Here is an 18,089-nt window from a genome sequence, read left to right on the forward strand (position 1 = left end):
TAAATAGATACATATACAAATTAGATACTAAAAATATGGATACAAATATGAATATAAATCAGATAATTAAACTTGTGACAAGGCAATCAAAAATATTATTAAGTGGATGGTAAATTAAGTTAATAACATATTAACGTTGTTATATTTAATTTTTAAAAGTTCATTGATATTATATAAAACTAAATAAGGATATTTGAAAATAGATCGGACAATTGGCTATCTATATTTATATCTATTTTTTATATTTAAATTTTTATCCATATTTGGATAGTTTCGAATACAAAAATAGATCCGAATGGACATTATCCAATTTACTTTCACTATATTTGGAAGAACGGACGATCTGGGCTAGTGATAAAGCATGGCACACTAAATGATGAATTTAGCATGAATCTCAAGATGAAGTAAACGGCAACCAAAAGATCTCAAATGCATTTTATTGCATTGCTCTCGATCTATTTAGGTGTGTGTTGACTGCATGAGTTAAAGCATTTGAAGTCTGATTACTTTAAATAGAAGTTTATGCACTTGGTTTTGTATAAGCATAAATGTCTTACCATTTGTAAAGCAAGTGTCCCTGTGATCATCTGTGCTATTTTGATTTTTGATGATGTTTAGCCATCCCTATAATTACATGAGAAATTCCTATCTCAGATTCTCATCTTAGGAAGGCAACAAGAGTCCAGTTCTCAGGAAATTGGTATACTGTGTTGAGAAGTCTCATTGCAGAGGGTCAAAGAAAGAAATAGAAATTAAGAATTTGGTTGCTCCTCTTGCCACTCTCATGTGCATTGCATGTACTTAATGGTATATTTTGCATGCAACTTCAACTTTAAAAGGAAAACGATGTTGCAGCCCTACCTAGGATCTGGACAGTTATAGCTTTAGTTTGTAGCAGGTGAGAAGATTTTGAGACACTTGTTTCCTGTTGCATCCAAATATAGCTAGAGTTGTTTTAATTGAAAATTGCCATTCTAGCTCCATGCATACCGACTTTCATAGCATTTTCAATTATCATCAACAATACATATCAGAAGATGAACATTGATTGATTTTTCACAAAATCAGTGCAGCTATGCTAGTTTTCAAAGCTAGAGCCATCTAGTTAATTGTTTTTTTAATAATATCAAGTTAATTATTAGAATAGAATTTTGTTACCATTAACATTTCACTGTATAACCTTAAAACAGAATAAGTGGTTTCATGCTTGACCTGCTTTTCCTGTCAGTTGAACTGGATTGAGTCCAAAGTTTAGGCACTAAAATCAAGTCAAATCTAGGTTGGTGACTGCTGTCCAAGTCCAATTGAGCTTACATAGATTAGTTCATAAAAATGAACTTGCATGGAAATGATTAGCACAAAGAGTACTTGAAATCAATCCATAAAAGAGCTGGTCCAAGCTAGGTAACACACACACACCAAAAAAAAAGGAACCAACTCAAATCATGAAAAACAATATGAGAGCTTAGTACCTAATGTGCAACCTGTTTAGCAGAACCATGCAATGAGTGGCAACCAAACTAGCAAAAGCAAAGTTGCTGGGATGAGAACAGTCCATGGTAACACCACAAGCTCATACTCTACTATGAGAACGATGAAATCATGACATGTTGATGTATCTTCCTGGGATGTTTACCAACATGAATGCCTTTTTTGTAATCACTAACTTGCGTTATTTGTAATCAAAGGCATAACAACATAATCATTTATCTAGATATTTCTGTTAGAAAATGTTGGCACTCCTTTCCTTTTCCAGATCAAATGCACAAGCAACCGAGCTTTGCAGCTGAGCTTTTTTTGCTTTTTTGTTCAGAACTGGTAGCTGAGGTTTGGCTTCTGAATATATGGACAGCAGACAGAGAAAGCGGATATTGCTTGGCACTGAACAAGTGGAAAATATTTCATAATTTGCCAAAAGAGCATCTAGAGATAAGAGGGAAAATAGAGATTATGACACCTTTCTTTAGAAGGCTTGCAGCGTACCCAAATAAAATTATATCTGTTACTCTATCATTTACCGATTTTTAATTAATGTTCTCGAGGAAACCCTAAAGAGGATACAAGAAGCAACAGAAGAGAAGGTGGATAAATACAGGCCTTAACAAAAGCCAGCTCAGAAACATCTTTGGAACTGACAGTGCTAGACTTTGTCGCAAGTTGGTCGTCGCACAAAACTACTGTCCCACTCCCCAAATGAATCGGTCCGGATCTTGAAGCTTGAATCCACGGTACTTAAAAATACAACAAGAACTTATAGCAGCAAGTATAAGTACATCAACTGTCAAATTTGAGTAGGAACCGTTCCTAGTCAAAACTTTGAGATCCCATTTGCGGACACCACAAACAACTGAAGGCAGCACACAAAAAACTCAACGGCTCGCATCTATAAGAAGACGGATTTTAAGCGAACAAGAACCACAGGGTAGAAGTACTGAGGATGGTGACAGTTCAGCAGATGTCTGTATTTCTACTCCATTTTCATGCAATGAGATGCCCATCTCCCCAAGCTCCAATGACGTGATCAAGAAATAATCACCACACCTGCACTGATGGAAGAACTCTTGAACATCACCTAGAGTCTCCATTGCCATGTCCCCCAATTTGACTTCATCATCCACAACCTCCACAACCTGCCTGGAAGCTTGCAGCTCCCTATCATAGTTTGCTCTGGACTTGGAATCAGAAAGAACTTCCCATGCCTTCTGCACATCGAGGAAATTTTCTTCTTGTTTGGGTCGAAGATCCGATTCATCTAGTGTCCCATGCAATTTATCAGGATGAGAACTAAGGACAGCAGCCCTGTAACCCACTCGGATTTCATCATAGCTCGCATCCTCCCTCACTGACAAAACATCATAGTGTGTCCTTTGGATCGAATTTTTGTCAATAAAAAGCATGGTAGAAGCTTATTCTTCAACCTTTCACAGGATATAGAAAAAAAAATGATGAGACAAAGAAGCGTAAATAATGAACTTCCACAGATGAAAAAACTGCAGTAGAGGAGCAAGAAGTTCACTTTGTTTTGGTGGGTACTTGATATCATGTTATATTAATGATAGTACCTCATTTTCATGCTTGCAAACCAACATACTTCCAACAATACGATACGACATGATATTATACAGGATTCATGTAGCATTCCATCAAGATGGCAAAATCACACAAGAAAGATAAAAGAAGGTAGCTCTAGAACTGGATAAACGAATAAGCATAGGGAAAGAATTTGTTGGTAACTAGCAAGCATTAAATTATAAGAGAAGAGTATGCCAACATGGGATTATGTTTCACCATCACTCTTTACCTTTATTATGGTGCTCTGGAAATACAAGAAGTTCCCGATATAAAGTCTTGTTTTCTTTTTTATTATTCTTTTTTTTTATTAGGCTATGGAAATTTAAAATCTTGTGCTTGACAGCTCGCTAGATGAAATTAAATTGCATAAGCAACAATACAGGAAGAGTATAAGAAAAATAAAATGAAAACTAATTGATAAGGGAATAGCTGGGCCAAAAAAAGGGATATGTCAAGAAGCAAGTGGTAATGAGTTTCTGGGAAATTCCAAAAAGCCCTAAAAGCACGTGATTTGCATATTTTTATTTTTTTTTCTACTTTTGCTTGCATGGCAAATAGATTTTGAGCATCACAATGAGTCGGAGTGGATTGGTGGCATCAGTGTGGATGACAAAAGACTTAACTTTGGGCTTGGGCCTGCATGATTAATAAACCAAGGTTTTCAGCTTGGCCAAGATCTTTGTTTGTAACAGTGTCAAGCACCTGCCCCAGTATGACATATATGAAAATCTCAGCTGATATAAATTGGCAAACCCGAGATATTGGCCAGTACAGTATTCATATCAACCAATATTTTTCATTCTTTATTTCTTAAATAAGTTTTTTTTAAAATAACAAATCTCAAAATTATTGCTCGGATGGTTGAGTCTCGGATTAAATATATCAACCAGAATATAGACATCTTGGTCCTAAAATATCGGCCAAGATCTCGAAAAATATCCGTTCCCTAAGAATTTCCCCACCTATCAATATTGACTGAGATAAACTGAGATATCGGATCCTCAGCCTTTATCACTCATTGAGATAATTGATATCTTGGTATTAAGAACCTTGTGACAAACTAGCAATCAAATACTTCGAGTCGCCTTGGTTGGACTTAATTTCCCATGGTCGAGACCAAGGTTCCCCGTACCGGTACCGAACCCCGTACCGGTACCGAACCCCGTATCGGTGCCGCACTAGCATAAGCGTACCGAGTGTTGGTACGGTACGGTACGCGGTACGTCAGGCGTACCGACACTGGCGTACCGATACCGGTATCGGTACGCTTATGCTAGTGCGGCACCGGTACGGGGTTCGGTACCGGTACGGCGAACCTTGGTCGAGACTATGTGGTGGAGAAATTAGATAAGAAGGGAGGAAAAGTTGGATGATTTTCTTTGGAGAGACAATTCCCAACTTAGACCTAAAGTATGTTCATGATCAAGTTTCTGTTTGGTAGAAGTAGAATGCTGAGAAGTGGTTGGTACATAGTTTTCTTTAATTAAAAACAATGAAGCCTTAGGTTGAGAAAGCTAAGGACATGACTAGGGTCCTACTGGAATAGTTCACTGGATACTAGGTAATAAGGAAAATGCATGTCAAGATTTGTTATAAGATATCACAAAAGGAGAGGTAATTGCATAGAACAATGATTTATAGGTGGAAGTGTAAGCTCATGCAATTAAACTGCTGAAAGGGTAATGTGCAAGCCTGAAGACATAAGGTGTAAGCTTCACACATTTTTTCTTTTTATCCAAGAGTAGTGTACTGCACAAAATTATGTGAAATAAAGTATGGTGAAAGGGTACGAGTGTTATGCTTGGAACATGCCATCATCTTTAACTTTTGTAAATATCTCATATTTCATTAACCAAAATGCACAAGCCAAAGCACATATAACAAAGGTGGCTTCTTGTTTCAATATCTCCATGTTTGGCATTTGTTTAGAGTTTAAATTTTTCACAGTGACATATGATGTATCATACCACACCCAAAGTTTGGTACATGAGTATAAACACAATGAAATCAAAAGATATGTGAATGACTTTCTCACATGCATGCCTTCTATAAAAGGATTAGACTAAGGTGCATGTCATGTCACATGTGTCACACATGAACCAGCTTGCGATGCTTATGCCTCCCTGCTATAGCCTCATCGAAGAGATTAAATGTTTTTTACAAGGAAAATCTAATCTGCACGCCTTTAAAGAGGTGTAAAGTAAGAAGAAAAGCATGCATCACACATTGAACACCCAGGCGATGCATATAGATCCCCTATTTAACATATAGTTTCATCCATGAGACTTAAGGCATTTGTCAAGAGGTGAGCGCGAGTCTTTTCAAAATGATGATTGAAGTCATGAGGCAATGTTAGAATATCATATGGCATGCAAGGCCAAGAATATTAATGTGAGAGGTTAGGAAGGATTTTAGGATTAGATTTTTTGAGAGACTACCCATGTATAACTTTCACCAAACTTTCATTCATAAAAATCATGCATAACTTTCACCAAAACTTCATTCATAAAAATATTAAATTCTCACTTATGGACCATATGAGTGAGGAAGTGAGGTGACTATGAGATCATGTTTTATAAGATATCTTTGGGGAGAAACAGGAGGAAATGACATTCTATCCAAGCTTATAGTAATTTAGATGGAAAACAACTTCAAGCACTGGTGGTTCCTAACATGCAGGCACAACTTAATCAAAGAAAAGAAACTAACATATGTTGGACCAATTTGAAAGGAAACCTGTACTATAACGGCATTATAATGATTTGAAATGTTTTATCCTGCCGAAGCATATAGGATGTATCTAACCATATTTAGTCAAAGAATCAGACCAAATACCCAACAAATTTATTGTCAAAAAAAGAAGTAAAAATTACAATTATAACAGCTTTTTAAATAGAGAAGCCTGTCAAACCAATTCATTGGTTAATAAATCTTTCACCATTCCCAGAGAGATAAAGTGATCTCGCAAAAAGGATCACCAAAAAAAGAAAAAGAACCTCTGATATAACAAGCTTATCATTGCATAAGTGGCTTCAAATGGACTTAGAAACCCAAACAAAACCTAAACTCTACAAAAATTCAGCATCTTGATCTATAATTTTATACTTAATCCAATAATCAATACACAAAGTGACTTTCTTGGAATTTGGCAATATTAAAATGATTTCCACCGGCAACACCTACAAGCACACCACCCATTAACATAGAACATGACGAACAACCACAAACCTACTACCTTATACTAGACCTTACTGAACTCAAAACAACCCAGCTTTCGGTATAATTCTCAACAAAAAACCAATTTAGTTTGACTATGAGATTCTCTAATCTCCCTTCCCACCTAGGCTTGTCAATCTTAGTGGCTCGTCCCAACAAGAAGCAGTTATCCTTCATATGATTCTACAACTTGCTCAATAGAGACAAGGAAAAATACTTAAGAGTTGAAGCCAAAACCAACTAAAGGCTTATTTGAACTTCTACCACAGGTTAAAAAATTGGGAGCCTCCACTGTAAGCATACGTCTCCATGTAGGAGACTTAAGATGGCCCACATGCCACATCTAGTTTTTAAATTATTATAATTATGTAATAGTATTATTTTATTCAAAAAATCATATCTGGGAGTTGAGATTTTAACGTAACTGCTTGTAACCACTCAATCAGATCATGTTAATGTTGAGGGCTAGTTAACGTTGAGTGGGTATTCCCACTTCCTTGATGGAAGGAAAGTGGGTGAGATATTCAGGTGGATATGGGTCTTGGCCTGTCTATAAAATTGCCTGTGATTATCCATCAGGTCACATACTTATGAGAAATAGACTAGGCTGAAAACTCTATCCTTTACTCTCCATATAGACAGTGAGGGTTGTGAGGTTTGCTGGGATTTTATCCAACTAATCTCTTGGTTCTCTAATTGGCTTAAACAACTATGGCTGGAGGTCAGTCCGTATTATATGTGATTATCTTTTCTTCCGTATGTAGTGTTATTATTTCTCCCAAATTTCTTTCATTATTGGTATCAGAGCCTGCTTCTATGCTATGTTGTTTAGTCAAAGGGTGGATAAAATTTGAAAGTACCTGCAAGCGTTTATCAATTGTTGGATAGGGTGATAGAATCAAACAATTTTTACTTCTTGCAATCTATTAAACAAAGGCATCTGTGATTTCTATTATGGCCCAGCATGTTTATCCTTCTAATAGAAATTTGTGGTCTTGTTATCTGAGAGCTAGCTTATAAAAATTATCACTGATTTGCCTCTGTTTACTGTGTTTCATTTGATATGACTTGCAAGTTTATTGACACCTATATTCTTTTACATGTAATGATAGAGTTGTAGTACTTTAAATTAGTTATCAACTCTATCTTTAAATTGAGATAAACTTATGATATTAGCCAGTGTCATGATTTATCGGTGAATACCGTGAATTTTGAGTTTGATTGCACTTTACCGTGATTATCTATTCATGTATTAGAGAGGTGTATTTCAGCTTGCATCAAATACACATATTCATGATTATCTATTCTTCTATTTATGATTATCTGTTCAATTTGAATTTTGCTGTGTTAAAGAAATCTGGTTTTAGGCGAAGTCCTTGAGGGCTAACATTCTGGTGATATCAAAACTTTAGAGAAGCAAAGTTCAAATACAACATCGACTTGTTTTAGAAATATTAGTTGGATAGATGTTGCAATACTAAGACATTTATCAATTTCCATATGCCTATAAGCTTGTCAACATGTTTAATAAATTAAAGGCTTCGAATTTGAAATTGACTATGCTGGAATGATATCTGAAGATTATATGTGAGAGTCATTATCACATATCAACACATAGTCTATTGGCACTTGAATTTTAAGAAGCTAAATATGATGTGGACTCCAATACATGATGAATTTCACGGCAACTATTATTGCATGTATGTGTTGATAGCAGCATTAAGTTCATTTTGAAGTCTGCAATATAAATATTTGTACACACCGATTACTTATCTGCTTGCTTGGTGTGTTGGTGCTATGCGTAGTTCAAAGTGCCGAATTCATTGCATTATGTTTAAGAGAAATAAATGTAGATGAGATTGACATTTGCTCTTATTTTGCGGACGTGTGCATTTTATATCTCCATGCTTATGTGGCTTCACTTTGCTAGATTTTTAGTGTGCCTTTGGTACTGTGTGCAAAAGGGTTATACAAATATCCTATAGGACTATTGTCATAGTCTTGCTCATATTCTGTTGCACACGCCATGATAAACTATGCACTTCGGATTATTTGAGATGTATGGTTTTATTGTGCATCAACATATTTTAAATGACTGCATAAGCATAAAAGATTTTTGAAATATTGGATAAGGCCATATTAAGGACATGAACATCATTGTGTATTAAGACTAGCCACAGCATCTTATGACACCTAGATGTTGCATGATATTTACACTAATGGCAATCCATATTGCAATTAAGTCATAGTAAGTGGTTACTTGGCCCCATAGGGAGGTGATCATTTGGGTGATTTAATTGGAATAAGATAGTGGTTTAAATATTAAGAAAGGGAATACTAAATACCCACAGGTGTAGCATTCCTTTTTTTTAAAAGTACTTAAAAAAAAACCATTAGTCTTATTATAAAAGCTATACGCAAATCTAATGCATTTTGCAGCCTCTACCCATAGGAAGGTTTAGATTTTGCTATTGAATTTGACATTGGTTGATTCAAATTACAGTTATTGTTTCAAAGCATTAATTTTATTCTTGGTTATTGCAGTTGCTGCTAATTCTTTTTTGAACAATGACTCTCATATTCCAACCTTGAATAGTGAAAAATTTTCGGACTGGAAAGACAATCCTTTTGACATTAGGGTGTATGGACCTTGATTTAGCACTCCGTGTGGATGAGCCAGCTGTGCCCACGGAATCAAGTCCCGCTGTGGAAAGGATGGGCTATGAGCGATGGGAGCGATCCAATCGTTTAAGCCTAATGCTCATCAAGGCATATGTTAGCAAGAGCATTAGAGGCTCTATTCCACAGTGTGATAAGGTAAAGGACTACATAAAGGCCATTGAAGAGCAATTTGTTAGTTCTGACAAGGCATTGGCTAACACCCTTCTGAACAAGTTGTCAATGATGAAACATCCCAAATCTAGGAGTGTGCGTGAGCACATAATGGAGATGAGGGACATTGCAGCCCAACTCAAGTCCCTAGAGATTGAGATTTCAGAGTCTTTTCTTGTTCATTTCATGCTCAACTCTCTCCCTGCAGAATATGGACCATTTAAAATATCATACAACACACATAAGGAAAAATGGTCCGTTAATGAACTTCTGACTATGTGTGTGCAAGAAGAGGAGAGGTTGAAGCATGAAAATCTAGAGAGTGCTAATTTTGTCACTCATTAAAGGGGGCAAGGAAAGAAAGGCAAAGGTGCTGATACTAAGCAATGGAAGAAGAATGGGAAAGCGTCATTCAAGCGATGTGGCCATAAGGATGCATGCTTCTTCTGCAAGAAAAAGGGGCACCAAAAGAAAGATTGTCTGAAATACAAGCAATGGCTTGAAAAAAAAGGTAGTCTCAATGCTCTTGTGTGTTATGAATCTAATTTCATTAGCGCTCATCATAATACATGGTGGATTGATTCAGGAACCACAATTCATGTTGTCAATATCATGCAGGGCTTTCTCAACCTAAGGAAGCCGATGGGAAGTGAACAAGGCATCTATTCAGGAAATGGGATGTGTTCGCACGTCGAGGCTGTGGGGACTTTTAGACTTATTTTAGAAAATGGCTATGTTTTGGACCTTGTAATATTTTTTATGTTCCTTCATTTTCTAGAAATTTGGTCTCTGTATCTAGGTTGGCACTATTTGGTTATGAATTTAATTTTATTGGCTCAAACTCCTTTTATCTAAAAATTCTTTTGCCATAGGGTTTGGGACTTTAGTTAATGGTTTGTATAAATTGAACTTAGATCCTGCCTATGAGCAAAGTCTCCTAAACATGCATGATGTTGGTACTAAACGTACCATTGTTGATGAGTCATCCTCTACATTGTGGCATCGGAGATTAGGTCATATCTCCATAGAGAGAATGAAAAGGTTGGTTAATGATGGAGTACTCAAGGCTCTAGACTTTTCTGACTTTGGTACTTGTGTGGATTGCATAAAGGGAAAGCAAACCAACAAGACCAGTAAAGGTGCCAAGAGGAATAATGAAGTACTTAGGATCATACACACTGACATTTGTGGTCCATTCAGTACCCTTTGTCTAAATGGTCAGAAATATTTTATCTCATTCATTGATGACCATACATGCTATATATATCTCTACCTTCTGTTTGATAAAGCTGAAGCACTAGATGCTTTTAAAACATATAAGAAGGAAGTAGAGAAACAGTTAGAAAGAAAAATTAAGATTATCAGATCAGATAGGGGTGGTGAATATTATGGACGATACACAGAGTCAGGGCAAAGACTGGGTCCATTCGTAGATTTTCTTAAAGAAGAGGGTATCATTGCCCAATATACTATGCCGAGATCACCTCACCAAAATGGTGTTGCTGAAAGGCGAAACCGTACCCTCATGGATATGGTAAGAAGTATGTTGAGAAACAATGATCTTCCTTTGCTTTTGTGGAGTGAGGCCTTAAAAACTGCAGTGTATGTCTTAAACAGAGTTCCATCTAAAGCGGTTCCGAAAACGCCGTTTGAGCTATGGAAAGGGTGGAAACCAAGTTTGAGACATTTGCACATATGGGGTTGTCCAGTTGAGGTCAAGATATATAACCCACATTTAAAGAAATTAGACCCCAGAACAGTCAGTGGATATTTCATTGGCTATGCAGAAAAATCTAAGGGCTATAAATTTTATTGTCCTCACACACACCTAGAATTGTTGAAGCCAGAAATGCAAAGTTCATTGAAAATGTTGACACTAGTGGGAGTACCATTCCTCGAAAGATGGAGTGGGAGGAAGCACGGAATCAAGATACTATATCCATGGACAAAAGTAAGTTGGTTATCTTCCAAGAAAATCAACTTGATTTTTTGGAGGAACAACCACCACCACCACCTCTACCTCAAAAGGAACAAGTCAACATAGAGCCTGAAGTTCAACACCCACTTGGTATGGGTGAGACTGAAGGTCTGAGGAGATCTTCAAGGGTAAGAAGATCTGCCATTTCTGGTGACTACCTTGTGTACCTAATGGAGTCTGACTTTGATGTTGGACCCAAGGATGATCCCATCTCATTTTCACAAGCCATGAGTAGGGAAGATTCAAAGGTTTGGTATGATGCCATGAAGGCAGAAATGGACTCTATGGCTAAAAACCAAGTCTGGGATATTGTTGAGTTACCTTAGGGAAATAAAGCTGTAAGCCGCAAATGGGTCTACAAAACTAAGAAAGACTCAAATGGTAACACTGAAAGATATAAAGCCAGACTGGTAGCTAAGAGTTTTACACATAAAGAAGGCATTGATTACCATAACACTTTCTCCCCAGTTTCTAAGAAAGACTAATTCAGAATAATCATGGCACTAGTAGCTCATTTTGATTTAGAGCTACATCAGATGGATGTGAAAACAGCTTTTCTGAATGGAGATCTTGAAGAAGAGGTATACATGAAACAACCAAAAGGATTTTGTTCTGATCAAGGTAATCATTTGGTTTGCAAGTTAAAGAAGTCTATATATGGACTAAAGCAAGCATCCCGACAGTGGTATTTAAAATTTCATGATGTTATCACTTCATATGGGCTTACAGAGAACATCGTGGATAATTGCATATACCTCAAGATTAGTGGGAGCAAGTTTATTTTCTCAGTTCTGTATGTTGACGATATCCTGCTTGCAACCAATGATTGGGCATTGTTGCATGATACTAAAGAGTTTCTTTCTAAGAACTTTGAAATGAAGGATATGGATGAAGCTTCTTATGTCATTGGCATAGAGATTCATAGAGATTGGTCTCAAAAGACATTAGGATTGTCTTATAAAGCCTACATTGATAGAGTTCTGAAGAAATTCAAAATGAATGAATGCAAACCGAATGCAGCGCCCATACTGAGAGGTGATAAATTCAGTGTAAGTCAATGTCCAAAAAATGCCTTGGAAAAGAAAGAGATGGAAAGCATTCCTTATGCATCAGCAGCTGGCAGTTTGATGCATGCACAAGTCCGTACAAGACCTGACATAGCATTTGCTGTGGGAATACTAGGCAGATATCAAAGTAATCTAAGAATGGATCATTGGAAGGCTTGCCAAAAGGTTATGAGATATCTACAAGGAACCAAGAATCGCATGCTCACTTACAAGCATGTAGACAATCTAGAAGTGGTTGGATATTCAGATTCAAATTTTGCTGGATGTCAAGATTCTAGAAAATCCACTTCAAGATATGTCTTTATGCTAGCTGGAGGTGCTATATCATGGAAGAGCGCCAAACAGACAATAGTTGCATCGTCTACCATGGAGGAAGAGTTTATAGCGTGCTTTGAAACAATTTCACAGGCGAAATGGTTACGGAATTTATCACAAGGCTTCAAGTTGTGAATTCAATATCAAAGCCATTGAGGATTTACTGTGACAACTCGACAGCGGTTTTCTTCTCAAAGAATAACAAAAGTGGAAGCCGAAGCAAATATAATTGACATAAAGTATCTAGCTGTCAGAAAAAAAGTAAAGAAACAAGAAGTGGCCATTGAGCATATAAGTACAGACTTAATGATTGCAGATCCTATGACAAAAGGACTCCAAATAAATGTGTATACACAACATGTAGAGAGCATGGGATTACTTGGATCATTTGATGCTTAATTTCTTGTTTTCGTCTTACTTGCTTATTGTCAATAAAAGTAATTTTATTTGTGCACATATAATTTTGCTCTTAATATTGTCAATTGGGACATTTGGACCCCGAGTGACTTATTGGAAGTCATTCATAAAGAATTACCACATTAAAATCTTATTTAGAGTGAATAAAACATTGTAATACTTGGAAGGAAATGTTTACTAAGTGGAGACATAATCGCCATGATTCATGTGTTTTATCTTTCTAATTAAGAATAAATTTTGAGCAGTTTGTAATTGGTGGCCATATTCAGTTTTTGAATTTCTCAACCCATACAGTCTTTTAGATGTGCCATGAGAGCCAAGTGGGAGAATGTAAGCATACGGTCTCCATGTAGGAGACTTAAGATGGCCCACATGCCACATCTAGTTTTTTAAATTATTATAATTATGTAATATATTATTTTATTCAAAAAAATCATATCTGGGAGTTGAGATTTTAATGTAATTGCTTGTAACCACTCAATCAGATCATGTTAACGTTGAGGGCTAGTTAACGTTGAGTGGGTATCTCCACTTCCCTTGATGGAAGGAAAGTGGGTGAGATATTCATGTGGATATGGATTTGGCCTATCTATAAAATTGCCTGTGATTATCCATCAGGTCACATACTTATGGGAAATAGACTAGGCTGAAAACTCTATCCTTTACTCTCCATATAGACAGTAAGGGTTGTGAGGTTTGCTGGGATTTTATCCAACTAATCTCTTGGTTCTCTAATCGGCTTAAACAACTATGGCTGGAGGTTAGTCCGTATTATATGTGATTATCTTTTCTTCCGTATGTAGTGTTATTATTTCTCCCAAATTTCTTTCATCCACATCTTGGGCAACAGCAAGTCAGAGCTAGTTACATGACAATAAATGCCTAAATCCTTAAACCAAGAATTTAATTGAACTAACAATTATATAGAAAAGTTCCCAATAGAGAATTTGTTTTCATTAGGATAAAATTCTTGTTAGATGGAAAAGCTTTCTTGAATTATAAAATTATGTCTTTGGTTGCCAACCAGCTACCCCAGAAAACCAACATCTTGTCTCCACAATCATGAGTTTCAGTTTCTCCAGTGATGTGAAACTTTCTGCTTTACTCATCAAAATTATGTTATAGTTTCCAAGTCAGAGAAGTCTGATCAGAAAATATATTGTTTTTAACATCATCTTCCTCTCAGAAAGACACAAAAGTGCCCCTCTAGTACCAGTATATAACAAATACATAAAAGAGAAAAGCACTGGCAGACTCTACTAAAGCATCATAACAATGAGAGAAACGCTTTGTTGTAGTTTCTAAACCAAATTTCTATACAAATAATGGAAGCCCATATATAGTGTTGGACATGAAAATATTCCGTATCGCTTAGGATCAAGCAGGAAGGGATAGATAAAATACATCTAGGAGCTAAATCTTATGAAAATATTGCTTTGTTAAAGTCTAACAGTAACAGGTTGAGGCTAGCTCTAGTTCATATAAATTAAAAGCTCACAACTCCCAGCGTATTACCGATCCAAATCCTATCTTAACAAACGGAGCACAAAGGTGAAACAATAGGTAATGCCTTATATACATGCACTTGGGCCGATACCTTGCATGTATAATTAAAACTGATAACTTTTTCCCAAACAGAAAGGTCCAACTCATTCTGGAGACCCAAAATCAAATGTATAACAAAGACAAACAGCATCAGATATATACTGCAGTAAAATCATTCTGAATTCTTCATTGGAACAAAACAACAAACAATTTGCATGGCATGAAAGAGATCCAAGTATTAGGCAGCATATTAGCATTCAACAGATTATATTGCACCTTGAAAAGAGCATAAAGGGGGCGAACTGGATAAAGTAGGAGACGAAAAGCGGCGTTAATCGGAGGCGGTGGCGACCAAAGGGCTTCTCCAGCCGGTGGTAAAGTCGCGGGAGGTGGAGCGCCGCCGAATGCAGAGAGAGAACGGAGTCGATGGGGACGGGGGTTGTTTGAAGGCGGAGACGGGCAGCCTGAGGTCGATTACCGCCGGAGATGAGAGAGTACGAGAGGAGAATGAGATGCGGAAGAGAGGAGAGAAAGGGCGAAACAGCCGCCTCGGAGGGACCATCCCAGCGGGTCCCGTACAAACCTAGGCCATTGGTTAATCTTTATCCAGAACCCTACAGCAGAAGTGATTGCTCTATCGCCAGCAACCTTATTGGCAAAAAACGGCTTTCTGTGCGAGATATGCCAACAAGGGCTTCCAGAGGGACCAAACCTCCAATTGCACCTGCAGAGGCCACAACCTCCCATGGAAGTTAAGGCAGCGGACAAGCACGGAGGTTCGCAGAAAGGTGTACGTTTGCCCTGAGACCACATGCGTGCACCACAACCCGAGCCGAGCTCTGGGGGATCTCACCGGGATCAAGAAGCACTTCTGCCGTAAGCACGGGGAGAAGAAGTGGAAGTGTGACAAGTGCTCAAAGAAGTATGCAGTGCTGTCCTGACTGGAAGGCCCATGTCAAGATCTGTGGCACCAGGGAGTACAAGTGTGACTGTGGTACCATCTTCTCCAGGTCACTTTCTTCTGCTGAGCTTATACTAGATTCAACTTTCTAATGTCCACAATTAAAATTTAGGATATTGCCATAACTAGATGCTCTATTGATAAGCTGTTGCAACCTTATAACATTATAGTGGATCAATAGTTGGCAAAAACAATTCATGAATCTTAAAAGCACTATAGAAAATCAGACATTGCCGACGCTTTTTAAGGTATATACTGATGCGAAAAAGCATCGGTAGTTTTATTCCCAATGCTTTCTAAAGCGTCGGTTATGCTACCATCGAAAACAAACTTTACGACGCTTTTTGAAAGCGTCGGTAATTATAAAATATGCCGATGCTTATAAGTATCGCTAATCGCTGATGCTTTTCTAAAATAGTGTTAATAACGGTATATGTTAATAGCTTGTAAGAACAAAATTAAGTATTATACCAAAAAATAGTGTAATAGATATCATTCATATGTGTAACACAGGCAATAGGTTGTGTTATTCGCCCAATCGGCCTAGGTTTTGTACGGGACCCGCTGGGATGGTCCCTCCGAGGCGGCTGTTTCGCCCTTTCTCTCCTCTTCTTCCGCATCTCATTCTCCTCTCGTACTCTCTCATCTCCGGCGGTAATCGACCTCAGGCTGCCCGTCTCCACCTTCAGACAACCCCCGTCCCATCGACTCCGTTCTCTCTCTGCATTCCGGCGGCGCTCCACCTCCGGCGACTTTACCACCGGCTGGAGTAGCCCCTTTGGTCGTCACCGCCTCCGATTAACGCCGCTTTCGTCTCCTACTTTATCCAGTTCGCCCCCTTTATGCTCTTTTCAAGGTGCAATATAATCTGTTGAATGCTAATATGCTGCCTAATACTTGGATCTCTTTCATGCCATGCAATTAATTGTTTGTTGTTTTGTTCCAATGAAGAATTCAGATGATTTTACTGCAGTATATATCTGATGCTGTTTGTCTTTGTTATACATTTGATTTTGGGTCTCCAGAATGAGTTGGACCTTTCTGTTTGGAAAAAGTTATCAGTTTTTAATTATACATGCAAGGTATCGGCCCAAGTGCATGTATATAAGGCATTACCTATTGTTTCACCTTTGTGCTCCGTTTGTTAAGATAGGATTTGGATCGGTAATACGCTGGGAGTTGTGAGCTTTTATTTATATGAACTAGAGCTATCATGTTCTCTCTCCCCTCTCTCCCCTCTCTCTTTCATCTTCGTTCTCGTTTGGGCCTATTGCTCTTTTTCTATTGCTCCATCACCCGTGATGTCTAATGGCCGACTTCGGTTTCATCACCGTGGTTGGCCTAGCCCGGCCAGCCTCCCGTTCTCGCTGTAGGGGCTGAACTCCTCTTCCACCGCCAGCGCCGTCGCCGCCACCGCCCTCCTTGAGCGGCATCGGTGGCCGCATCACATTCGTCTTGCTGCCGCCGGACTTCCTAGCCCGCCGCTGCTTCCGCCTTCTTCCCAGTGCCGCTCCGGTACTTGAGTCGGACCCGAGCGGGCTGGTTCTCGACGGTGGGGTTGGCGGTGGCGGATGCTGGAAGTTCGGCAGGGGAGGCGGCGGCGGAGGAGACTTGCTCGGTCGTGGGATCGTCGGCTAGCGCATGAGGGGGCGAGGGGAAGAATATCCTATCAACAATGAACAAACCATCCCTTCATTACTTGGAAGTTGGGATAGTAGGCATTTATCATAATAAAAATAAAGCCCCATCCAACCGGCAAAAAAAAAAAGAAAATCAGGAGCCCATCTCAGGTCAAGGAGAACTATAGCTGGAAGCCTGGAACAGTGGAACTGGAGCAATGTGAGGGGAGGAGTCCGAAGACCAAAACCGAAAAAGAGAAGGGATGAACAGTGGATCTTTCTTCCTCAGAGTTTCGACTGGGTCACGGGATGAACAGTGGATCTTTCTTCCTCAGAGTTTCGACTGGTCCACCCACGGGAAGACTCGTAGCCACCTCCCTCTCCCCCCCCACCTAAAAAACCGGCCCGATGGGGAAGCTCCAGAGTCCCACCTCCGAGTTCTGAGCTCTCTCGCTCCCCCCACCTCTCTCTCTCTCTTTCTCTCTCTCTCTTCCATCCGGGCTTGAAGCTATATGGGGCTTTACTTCCGAGCTTGGGCAAAATTCATCCGGAATCGAGCTCGAAGAGGAGGAGGAGGAGGAGAGATCTTACCGGCGACTGTGAGTCGGTGACCGGAGCCGCGGAGGTTGCCGTCCGGGGGAGAAGGACACCGAGAGGAGGCGGCGGCGACGACACCGGCGGAAACCGAGAGGAGGCGGCGGCGACGACACCGGCGGAAACCGAGAGGAGGCGGCGGCTACAGGGAAACCGGCGGAAACCGGCTACAGGGGGCGGTGGTTCTCCGCGAGGGAAGGGGGGGCTCTCAGGCGAGGGAAGGGGGGCGGCGGCACTCAGTGAGGGAAGGGGGGGGTCTCAACGAGGGAAGGGGGAGGGGGGGTTTAGGAATTAGGGCTTTAGTTTTTTTTCTTAATGTTTTTTAATATATTATATTTTACTATTTTATAGTCGGGCCGGACTGAACCGGGCCATTTTTAAAAATTTCCAGGCCCAGCCCGATTTTTTTGATCGGGCCGTTTTTCCTGCCCAGGCCCGACCAATGGGCTCTTTTTCAATGCCCAAGCCTGAAA

At 39.1% G+C, this 18,089-nt stretch overlaps 2 protein-coding genes across 3 annotated transcripts; one reads left to right on the plus strand and one right to left on the minus strand.

The window, feature by feature from the left end:
- Window positions 1–1,930: 1,930 nt before the first annotated feature.
- LOC120108389 (DPH4 homolog) lies at window positions 1,931–17,866 on the minus strand. 2 transcript variants are annotated; one of them, XM_039121983.1, is made up of 2 exons: window positions 17,614–17,866; window positions 1,931–2,918 (listed from the first exon to the last, which is right to left on the minus strand). In XM_039121983.1, the coding sequence occupies exon 2, from the start codon at window positions 2,895–2,897 to the stop codon at window positions 2,370–2,372; it is 528 nt and encodes a 175-aa protein (XP_038977911.1). In that variant the 5' UTR covers window positions 2,898–2,918; window positions 17,614–17,866; the 3' UTR covers window positions 1,931–2,369. The 2 variants fall into 2 exon arrangements, with proteins under 2 accessions (XP_038977911.1, XP_038977910.1); XM_039121982.1 differs by lacking the exon at window positions 17,614–17,866 and adding an exon at window positions 14,719–14,829.
- On the plus strand, window positions 8,932–9,465 carry LOC120108385. Its single transcript, XM_039121971.1, has one exon. It carries the CDS (start codon window positions 8,932–8,934, stop codon window positions 9,463–9,465), a length of 534 nt encoding a protein of 177 aa, XP_038977899.1.
- Window positions 17,867–18,089: the final 223 nt, after the last annotated feature.

Source organism: Phoenix dactylifera, unplaced genomic scaffold (assembly GCF_009389715.1).
Source record: "Phoenix dactylifera cultivar Barhee BC4 unplaced genomic scaffold, palm_55x_up_171113_PBpolish2nd_filt_p 001307F, whole genome shotgun sequence".
NCBI classification, from domain to species: Eukaryota; Viridiplantae; Streptophyta; class Magnoliopsida; order Arecales; family Arecaceae; genus Phoenix; species Phoenix dactylifera.